An 11853-nucleotide genomic window follows, 5' to 3' on the forward strand; every position below is an offset into this window, starting at 1 on the left:
AAAATGTTCCCACACAAGACATGTGTCCGGGGGATCTGCAATCTCAGGCAGAGCAGCCATCCTGTGTATACAGTAGTAACCGAGTGTGACGCACACTCCCAAGTCACGTGACATGACATGCACTTGGAAAACACTAATTTTGGAATATAATATTTAGAACAGAATTTAAAAAGCTCTTAGATTCCTCATCTAAGAATTAGTCGTTACCAAATCAATTTAATCAAATTTATGGAAATATATATATATATATATATATATATATATATATATATATATCTATATATATATATTTTTTTTTTTTTTAATTATTAGATTAGTTAGTTAGAGATAAGTGACATTAACCTCAACAATGGGCAGCATATTAATATTAATATATATTCTAAACATTAAATAATGTGCTTGTTAATGTTTACTAAAAACTTACAAGAATCAGTCTTATAAAACACTTGCTTATAAAACATTACCTAATAATTTACTTTCAATTTAAATTAAAATGCTTAAAAATCTCATTAAACTTCTAATTCATATGTTCATGCACATCTTGAAAATCTACAAATGATTTTAACAGATGTTATATAATGATTGAGAGCTTTTGCTGCTGCCGAGGTGTGATACGGGTAAGGGGTTAAAAGTAGGGCTGTCAAAATGGCTGACAAAAAAAACTAATTCAAATTTGCAATTAAATATGATTAATTATATTATTTAATTATATTGGAATGTAAAATACATAATTTCAGTTAGGGTGAAGAAAAGCTTTTGGCTTCTCTTCTGAGCATCAAGCAAAATATTAATAATGCACGTTTATTCTTAGCATTAGAAAATATGACTGTGAGAAAAGTGCATAATATTTTAAATAGTTTATAAACCCATTATAATTAAGCTTAAGCCCTGAATGGTTCAGCACCTCAGTATTTGAATGAGCTCTTGTTACATTATACTCCTCTACGTCCGCTACGTTCTCAAAACTCAGGCAATTTGATAATACCTAGAATATCAAAATCAACTGCGGGCGGCAGATCTTTTTCCTATTTGGCGCCTAAACTCTGGAATAACCTACCTAACATTGTTCGGGAGGCAGACACACTCTTGCAGTTTAAATCTAGATTAAAGACCCATCTCTTTAACCTGGCATACACATAACATACTAATATGCTTTTAATATCCAAATCCGTTAAAGGATTTTTAGGCTGCATTAATTAGGTAAACCGGAACCGGAAAAACTTCACATAACACCCGATGTACTTTCTACATCATTAGAAGAATGGCATCTACGCTAATATTAGTCTGTTTCTCTCTTGTCCGTGGCCACCAGATCCAGTCACCCGGATCCAGTACGTATCCAGATCAGAGGGTCACTGCAGTCACCCGGATCCAGTACGTATCCAGACCAGATGGTGGATCAGCACCTAGAAAGGACCTCTACTGCCCTGAAGGACAGCGGAGACCAGGACAACTAGATCCCCAGATACAGATCCCCTGTAAAGACCTTGTCTCAGAAGAGCACCAGGATAAGACCACAGGAAACAGATGATTCTTCTGCACAATCTGACTTTGCTGCAGCCTGGAATTGAACTACTGGTTTCGTCTGGTAAGAGGAGAACTGGCCCCCAACTGAGCCTGGTTTCTCCCAAGGTTTTTTTCTCCATTCTGTCACCGATGGAGTTTCGGTTCCTTGCCGATGTCGCCTCTGGCTTGCTTAGTTGGGGTCACTTCATCTACAGCGATATCGTTGACTTGATTACAAATAAATGCACAGACACTATTTAACTGAACAGAGATGACATCACTGAATTCAATGATGAACTGACTGCCTTTAACGATCATTTTGCATTATTGAGACACTGTTTTCCAAATGAATGTTGTTCAGTGCTTTGACGCAATCCATTTTGTTTAAAGCGCTATATAAATAAAGGTGATTGATTGATTGATATTGTCATCGCATCTCGTGCGCCACTGATAAAGGCCAAAGTATAATTTGTCCGTTCGCATCCGCGCACCGTCCACATTATGTCATTTTCGTCATTAAGAGGGCTCGCAGGCATCCGCACATCCTTCCACGCGGTCTCAAAAAGTGCCTGCGTGTGGACGTGGTGTGCAGCTGTCAACAGCGCATGCACGAGGTGAATGATGAGACAGAAGTGATACTGCTTGTCCAGCTCGTCAGCATTTTGAAAGCATTTTGCATTCTGTGTGTGAGACGGAACAAAACGCAGAATGTGAAGTAAACCCAGGGCGGGTCTTAAAGCAGCCTCCTTAATTGGACACCTAAAATTCGAATGCCATGATTTTGCATTTGAATGTGGATTTGTATTTTAAATTCGAAGAATATTCCAAAAAAAAAAAACAAAAAAAATGACAGCCCTAGTCAGCAGTGTACATGGGTCAATTTGAATACTCTAAGGGAACACAATTAAATATTTTTATATTGCCTTGTTTGGATAAATTATGAAGTATAAAGTAACATTTACAAATGATCAATAATCTCCATTTAAGTTTGGTTAATGCAAAAATATGAACACATTATTAAAAAATGTTGTAATGATGTGAAAACAAGGTGAATTCCGGTCATTTGGGACACTTAAAATGACTGCTAATAAAGGTATTAATGATTAGTAAATGTTTATAAAAATTTACATTTGATGAATAATTACCTCTTTGGATTGGGTACTGCAAAAACATGAACAAATCATCAATACATTAAGATGTGCAAATAGTAGAAGTCTACACAACAAACAAAGACCAAAAACATGACCTTCACAGGCTGTGATTATTAGTTAATGAACATATTAACATGAATAATTTGTGAAGTGCTGAAAATGTGTCACGGTTTACGCTGCCGGAAGAAACACGGAGCCGAGGATAAACGAAATAAGGCTTTTAATATATTCAACTCATGGAGCACAGCGATAGACACACGTAAGTGAGTGAGTTAGTCAGTGAGTTAGTAGACCCGACAACACAGAACTGAAAGGACAGGTTTATGTACAAAAGATAATGGGGAAACACAGGTGGATGGAATCACTAAATTAACAGGGACATGGAACACATGAGGAATAGAATAGACACACATGGGAACTAATCAAACCAAACACGGAAGACAGAAACTGGGTCACAGGGGCAAAGACACACTAAATGAGACCAGGTATGTGACAGTACTCCCCCCTCCCGGTAGGTGCGTCCTCGCACCGTAGAAACAACCGAGGGAGGCGTGGGTGGGAACTTGGGAGGAGGTACCAGTGGAGGACAGACTCCCAGGAGGGGGCCAGCAGAAGGGGACCACGGAAGGAGGAGCCAGGGAGGAGACGACGGAGGGAGGAGCCAGGGAGGAGACAGGAGCAGGAGGAGCCAGATGGTCCACCAGAGACCAGCCAGGACGGAGATCCAAGGTGGAGTCAATGGCGGGAGGAGCCATGGTGAAGGAGGGGTCGACGACACCAGGGGGCCGACAGGCGGAGACTGCACCGGTGGGTGAGGAGCCCAAGATGGAGCAGCACAGCCGCAGAGCCAGGGGGACGTCGAGGATCCGGAGGGCCTAGGTGGAGCAGAAGGCTCAGGCGACCAAGGCGGAGGCAGGGTCCTGGCAGACCGCTGTGGAGCCGGAGCGACCGAGGATGGAGGTGGAACCGGAGGGAAGGAGGAGCCTGACAAAGCCGGAGGGATGGAGTGACGAGGTGGAACCAGAGGAGAGGAGTCCCGAGGCGGCGGATGGTCGACGACTGGCCAAGGTGGAGCCGGAGGGATGAGGGAGACCGGTGGAGCAGGTGGGATGACAGGCCATGGTGGAGACGAGGGAGCTAAGAGCCAAGGCGGAGCCGCTGGGTCGAAGGACCGAGGAGGAGTCCAGGGCTCGGAGGCTGGAGGCGGAGACAGGGCCTTAACGCGCCAAGGCAGAGCTGGAGACAGTCCAGTCCAGTGGAGAACCATCGCGCCCCGATGGCGCGGACTGAGGGTGAGCTGCGGGACTGACTGGCACCAGCAGGGATGGCGAGGAACTGGCTGGTCTAGGAGGAGGACAGGGAGGAAGGATGGGAGAAAGGACAGGAGGATCAGGGCTGGACGGAAACAGCGAAAGTGGAGTAGAGGGACCAACAGGTTTGGGAGGAGGTGGGAGAGGGAGGCTGGGAGGGAATACAGGAGACACAGAAGGTTCAGGGCTGGGCGGAACCAGCGGAGACACAGAAGATTCAGGGCTGGGCGGAACCAGCGGAGACACAGAAGATTCAGGGCTGGGCGGAACCAGCGGAGACACAGAAGATTCAGGGCTGGGCGGAACCAGCGGAGACACAGAAGGTTCAGGGCTGGGCGGAACCAGCGGAGAACCAGAAGATTCAGGGCTGGGCGGAACCAGCGGAGACACAGAAGATTCAGGGCTGGGCGGAACCAGCGGAGACACAGAAGATTCAGGGCTGGGCGGAACCAGCGGAGACACAGAAGGTTCAGGGCTGGGCGGAACCAGCGGAGAACCAGAAGATTCAGGGCTGGGCGGAACCAGCGGAGACACAGAAGATTCAGGGCTGGGCGGAACCAGCGGAGACACAGAAGATTCAGGGCTGGGCGGAACCAGCGGAGACACAGGAAACTCAGGGCTGGGCGGAACCAGCGGAGAAACAGAAAATTCATGTCTGGATGGAACCAGCGGAAATGGAGCAGAGGAAATGACTGGAGGAGGTAGGAGTGGGAGACTGAGAGGGTATACAGGGGAATCAGGGCTGGACGGAACCAGCGGGGAAACAGGAAAATTAGGGATTACCTCCATAGACCAGTCCATCAGGTCCAGAACTTGCTCCATATGACCTTCAGAGACTGCATACAGCTCACCCTCAGTCGCAGGAGTGTGGGCAGGGCTTTCCTCCACGCCCTCGATCTCCACGAGGACTCCCACGACGCATGGTGTTGCCGGCTCACACACCTGGTCAGTCGCGCTCTCGAGATCCTGTTCCCTGTCAGTGGATGGCTCGGGCTCTGCGGCTGCGGTGGGCTCTGGCTCCGTGCGGCGTGATGGTGGCTGGCTGGTCTCTGGGTCGGGAGTGGGGCTGGCGAGGTCCTCTATGGGGCAGACGGTGAGAGGTGAACCATTTCTCGCCAGAGTCCACTCCACGATTGCAGCGAAATCCTCCCGAGGACCATCTTCGGGCGACAACGCTCTGCACTTGGAGTTCAGGCTGGCGTTGTAGAAGGCGCAGAGCACGTCGTCCGGGTAGCTGGTGGCATTAGCTAACAGAAGAAACCGTCTGGTGTGGTCCTCGAGAGAACGTCCTTCCTGCTCCAGCATGAGGAGGAGGAATCCGGGGCTAGAGAGGGGATCCATCAACACTACGAAACAAAAGGACTGTGAAAAAACAAAAACAAAACGGAGGGAAAAACACGCAGTTTTCTACTTTCTTTTTCAGGTCGGGTTTTCTATCACGGTTTACGCTGCCGGAAGAAACACGGAGCCGAGGATAAACGAAATAAGGCTTTTAATATATTCAACTCATGGAGCACAGCGATAGCCACACGTAAGTGAGTGAGTTAGTCAGTGAGTTAGTAGACCCGACAACACAGAACTGAAAGGACAGGGCTTATGTACAAAAGATAATGGGGAAACACAGGTGGATGGAATCACTAAATTAACAGGGACATGGAACACATGAGGAATAGAATAGACACACCTGGGAACTAATCAAACCAAACACGGAAGACAGAAACTGGGTCACAGGGGCAAAGACACACTAAATGAGACCAGGTATGTGAGAAAAAGAACCTAATTAAGTTATATTTTTACAACATTTGTAAATGTAAAAATGAGCATTAGGTAATATGTGAACTGAAGTTTAATGACATTTGTAAGCATTCAAAAGTACATTAACATAAACTTGTAATCATTTTATAATTTCAGTTAAAACCATTTGTAGATTTTGTAAATGCACTGACAGTTTAATGATTTGTCAACATGAACTAATGATACGTTAAGCATTATATAATGTTTGTTAATGATTTATTAATGAAAGTTATTATAAAGTGTTACCAAAAATTGTATTAAAATAATGTGCCTAAAGCACACGCACAGTACCAGATATTTATTTATGCAGATTTAATATGGGTATTTCTGTATGTGAAAGCAAATTCGTCTCTCACATGCTGCCAGGTCGGTTCGTGTTCTCCCTTTCGTGTGGTCATAAATCATGAGACATTGAAGCAGAAAATGAGCAGAAGGCTGAAACCGACAGAATGAGGATGTCTGCAGGCCACAAGGCCAACGGCAGCTTGGCCACAAACTAGAAAAGTAGAGTGCCTGACACACTTGCATGGTAGCCTGCTGAGAAAAAAAATGTGTGACCAGTTTATGGTTGAGATATCAGATACAGCAACCAAATCCTGCCGCACAACAGTTTCTCCCAAATGTTGCTGGTCGAGGCTCAGCCAGATTGTCTGCGAAACTATCTTGAACAAGTCTGCATTTAATTACTATTGCTATTGCTAGTTGAAATACAGTGGGTACGGAAAGTATTCAGACCCCCTTAAATTTTTCACTCTGTTGTATTGCAGCCATTTGCTAAAATCATTTAAGTTCATTTTTTTCCTCATTAATGTACACACAGCACCCCTGATATTAACAGAAAAACACAGAATTGTTGTCATTTTTGCACATAAAAAAATAAATAAAAAAAATCACAGTATTTAGTAAAAGCACCCTTTTGATCTAATACAGCCGTGAGTCTTTTTGGGAAAGATGCAACAAGTTTTTCACACCTGGATTTGGGGATCCTCTGACATTCCTCCTTGCAGATCCTCTCCAGTTCTGTCAGGTTGGATGGTAAACGTTGGTGGACAGCCATTTTCAGGTCTCTCCAGAGATGCTCAATTGGGTTTAAGTAAGGGCTCTTGCTGGGCCAGTCAAGAACAGTCACAGAGTTGTTGTGAAGCCACTCCTTCGTTATTTTAGCTTTGTGCTTAGGGTCATTGTCTTGTTGGAAGGTGAACCTTCGGCCCAGTCTGAGGTCCTGAACACTCTGGAGAAGGTTTTCGTCCAGGATATCCCTGTAATGGCCGCATTCATCTTTCCCTCGATTGCAACCAGTCGTCCTGTCCCTGCATGTTTCATGTTTTTTTTTTCTGGTAAAAACCGGTACAGACTATCTTTCTCTTATGAATATAATAAAACTAAAGACTTTTTGGAGTTATGAAGGATGCAGTACTACTCTATAGGTACCCAAGATTAACAGGATATTGAGTGAAAACGAGCATTTCACCCCCCTTTAAGTTCTATCTGGGTCTCATCAGACCAGAGACTCCTTCAGGTGTTTTTTAGCAAACTCCATGGGTGTTTTCATGTTTCTTGCACTGAAGGGAGGCTTCTGTCAGGTCACTCTGCCATAAAGTCCCGACTGGTGGAGGGCTGCAGTGATGGTTGACTTTCTACAACTTTCTCCCACCTCCCAACTGCATCTCTAGAGCTCAGCCACAGTGAACTTTGGGTTCTTCTGTACCTCTCTCACCAAGGCTCTTCTCCCCCGATAGCTCAGTTTGGCGGGACGGCCAGCTCTAGGAAGGGTTCTGGTGATCCCAAAACGTCTTCCATTAAAGGATAATGGAGGCCACTGTGCTCTTAGGAACCTAAAGTGCAGCAGAAATGTTTTTGTAACCTTTGCAGGATCTGACCCTTGCCACAATTCTGTCTCTGAGCTCTTCAGTCAGTTCCTTTGACCTCACGATTCTCATTTACTCTGACATGCACTGTGAGCTGTAAGGTCTTATATAGACAGGTGTGTGGCTTTCCTAATCAAGTCCAATCAGTATAATCAAACACAGCTGGACTCAAATGAAGATGTAGAACCATCTCAAGGATGATGTTGCAGGGGGGGGGGGCATGGTTTAGCGAAGTCTGCAGCTGGAGAGAGAATCAGGAGATGAACGGTAAGTGAGTGGTTTGGGCAGAAACGATTGACACCTGTCTCTTGTTTCAGTAATTGGCGTGGAGAGAGTATAAAACGGCAGGAGAGACAGAAGCAGTCGAGAGAGAGAAGGACTGCTGATCATCGGAAGGAGTTAACCGGAAGTGTTTGTCGATAAAATTCTGCGAGTGTCAGAATAAAAGTCACCATTGGTGTTTGTAACAATTACTTTATTTATTTTACTAAAAGCGTTGTCAGCAGTCCATCCGACCCCTTGTCCTCTTCCTTTCCTCCTACGAACTCACTACAGATGATCAGAAGAAATGGACAGCACCTGAGTTAAATATATGAGTGTCACAGCAAAGGGTCTGAATACTTAGGACCATGTGATATTTCAGTTTTTCTTTTTTAATAAATCTGCAAAAATGTGTACCTTAATGAGGGAAAAAATGAATTTAAATGATTTTAGCAAATGGCTGCAACATAACAAAAAGTGAAAATTTAAGGGGGTCTGAATACTTTCCGTACCCACTGTGCATGACTTCTGTATGGATTACAATTATATTTCTTATGATTGGCTGGCCTCCACATCTCATTAAAGGGATCATGAAAACAAAATTCCCTTGATCTTATGACATATAGGAAATCACTGTACTATAAAACTTGTTATGCTGAAAACTACGGAGCCCCACACATGACATGCTAGATAAAATAAAGAAATTGTGTAAACGATTTACTAATCCATTCCCTCAATGTACTAAAACAAACACACAATTACTATTTTGTTCCTACAATTTGCTAAATTAGATTTGTGCAAAACTGTAAATTCTACATCTTGTTACAAGTATGAGGACACGTTCTATATATTTTTTTATTGTTTAGTGTGTATATATTTATAGAGAGAGAGAGACAGAAAGTACAATATAATAAGACGCTTTCGACGCCGTTGCAAAAGACACAGTACAAGCACAGATTAATTCATGTTGTGGTAACTGAGGGGAAGCCGTTATATCTTGCTCCCGCCCATATTCGCAGCGGCGTCCGAAATAATTTTGCATGTTCAAAGGCTAGTGTGACCGCCCCTTAAGCAGTGATGCTACACTGGATGCAGCACAACACGACATGATAAATCCCCCGTCCGGTCTGTGAGGTAGGCCACTGACACAGAGTTCAAATGTCCTGTATAGACACTAGACAGACTTAACCTTTCACAACGCGGTGGTGTTGTGTCCGGTTTACTTTTCCGCCACCAAGCAAGCTCAGTAGCTAACTCCTCATCTGCATGCGCTCTCTTTGAAATAGGAATCCATTGCCATTTCTTGTTACCATCTTTTATTTATCAATGTCTCGTTTGTATTTGGCCAGTTTGGAGAAAGCCTGACCAAACCTAACCAGCCAGCGTTTGTGATCACGAGAACTTGTTCAAACGCTGATAGGTGACATGAATGCAGATGACTCCAGATCGGTGAGGTGGTATTTGCTTTCCCAACAAGATCCATCGACCAACACTAAATTAATTTGCTGAATGAATAAACTGTATTTTCCTGCGCTCAAATCTTCCAAATCTTCCAATCTCACAGCAACTGTCACAGCCCTAGAGACTCCTCTCCTTAGATTTACAAATGACCTGCTCTTCTCATCTGATGGTGGTTGTATCTCTCTATTAGTGCTATATGATCTAAGTGCTGCGTTCAACACTATTGACCACGACATTCTTTTGCATAGACTAGAACACTTTGTTGGCATTAATGGAAGTGCATTAGCATGGTTTAAAACGTTTTTATATGATCGCCATCAATTCGTAGCAGTGACTGAAGAAGTATCATATCGATCACAAGTGCAGTATGGAATACCTCAAGGCTCAGTACTAAAAAAATAAAGATTAAAAAAAGCTCAAGTCTTTTCGGTTTTGTTTTGCCATGGCCATGAGATAAATGCATAAACAAACCCGCGTGACCAGAGCAACCTGAGATTATCAGAAATTGATAAAATATTTTTATCCATCCCACAGTCTGTTGATTATATCACTGCTGTTTAACCCCGTCCACTGATTCTACATCACTGCCAGTTTGGCCACGCCCACTGATTCTACATCACTGTATCTATTATTTCAAAAGCTGGATCCGGACCCGTGTAGATCCAAGAAATGCCTACCAGGACCCGACATGGACACATATATTATTTGAAAGATGGACCCGAACCCGCTGGGAAGACACAGACCTGACTGGACCCGATTGTCACTTATTCCACCTTAAATTGCTATTACAAGTCAATAAAACTTTTGCAAAAAAATAACTTTTTGTCTTACCTAATTTAAGTAGCCATAGTCTCTCTTCCTTGTACCTGACTGCCTGTGATGCATTACAATCCTCAGACAAGAAAGTTATCCGTGTTATTCCTCTCGTTATTCCATGTCCAAGTTTGACCAATTCATTATTTCAGCTTCAAAAGTAGGGCTGTGCGATATGAAAAAAAAAAAAAAAAAAAAAAACTATCACAATTTTTTTTATCAATTTTGCAATTTCAATTTTAATCACGATTTTGACACACACAGGAATTTACAGTCATACATGCATTCAGTATAAATTTGAAACATATTTCCAAAATAAAACCAATGAGAGCTTCATCAAAAAGTTGTAACATCAAAAAGTTATCACTTCATTTTACCACAGATTTGTTTACAAATCGACGTGGGTTTTTTTTGTACTAAAATACTATATTGGAATACACTGGATTTAACAGTAATACTGAAACACACAAGTGTAACTGATGTTATTTTGTGGTCACTATTGCTTTTTTATACTGTAGATCGTTTGATATGTATTTATGCATTTTTAACCTACATCATAGCGCCGTCTATCTATGAGGAATGTAGGCTGTCGAACACACAACTATTAGCCAATCATAGCAGTGGGCTTTTACTTCTGAGTCTACAATCCTCCAGGCCTATATTATAAGACATTATAAGTGGAGCAGTTCACGACCCCTTTAAGACCATCAGATTAGATTTCACTTCAATACCAGAAAAAAAGGTTTTATTTTTATGGGCTTTTTTATTTCTTTTATTGCGACAGGACAGTAGAGAGACAATAGGAAAGCACTGGGTGGAGAGAGGTGAGCTGGATCTGCAAAGGACCCAACAAACTCAGGTCACCGTGAGAGCAATTGCAATGTATGTCAACGAATATCACTATCAAAGTCTCTGACTACAGACTCAAAAGTTGATGACTGGAGAGCAACCAGTGCTAACAGATATTTCAACCCTATAAACAATTAACAGTGTTATTATTTAATTAATGTTTCCTGCAAACGTCAGTAAGGGTGAAACTTCACACGCATGACAACAGGCTATTACTGGTATATCAGTAATCCAAAAAACTAAATTCCTTCACCCTTTTAGATTTGATTTGATTCCATGAGTTTTCTATGTACTCCCTATAGTACCCTATGGAGTAGTAATTCAAATAGCGTTTTGGCTTGTTGAGGACATTATACCACCCATGGCTAATAATAGTACTTGACAGGTCCTGGTTCAAGACCAGCAGGTTTTAGAGGCCCGTGCAGAGCTGATTTTATTAGATTGTAAACATGCAGAATGGGGATGGAACTGCACATATGTTTCAGCACCAGGGGTTGTAAAATCGTCAAAAATATTTTATAAAAGACATAAAGAGAGTTTGGCGTACTTTGTTAACACGATGGACACTGCATCATTCAGGAGCCTCTCTCCAAACACCAGCATATTGAGCACAGGATCCATGTTCACAGCATTAAATATGGCTAGGGGTGCTCCGATCACGATCGGCCGATCGTTTTGCGCATCTCGTCAGTAAAGCCGGTTCTCTAATCAGCGGTTAATTCCATCAGGTGCCTTATTTCACATAGACCAGCTGTTATTAAACAGAGCCGTTGTTAATAGAGAAGATGCGCAAATCCACTTCATTTTCAGCGTTTTTTGGTTCATCTTCTCAGTTAACAA

General features: G+C 43.0%; 1 protein-coding gene across 2 annotated transcripts in view; it reads right to left on the reverse strand.

The window, feature by feature from the left end:
• LOC113040990 (sodium/hydrogen exchanger 8-like) overlaps positions 1-11734 on the reverse strand; it is a 44747-nt gene extending 33013 nt beyond the window's left edge. For both annotated transcript variants that reach the window (XM_026199233.1, XM_026199232.1), the window contains exon 1: positions 11561-11734. In XM_026199233.1, coding sequence (XP_026055018.1) covers positions 11561-11634 — 74 coding nt within the window. In that variant the 5' untranslated portion in view covers positions 11635-11734. The remainder of the gene's footprint in view (positions 1-11560) is intronic.
• Between the last annotated feature and the right edge of the window lie 119 nt (positions 11735-11853).

The sequence above is a fragment of the Carassius auratus genome, chromosome 23 (assembly GCF_003368295.1).
Source record: "Carassius auratus strain Wakin chromosome 23, ASM336829v1, whole genome shotgun sequence".
Lineage (NCBI taxonomy): Eukaryota > Metazoa > Chordata > Actinopteri > Cypriniformes > Cyprinidae > Carassius > Carassius auratus.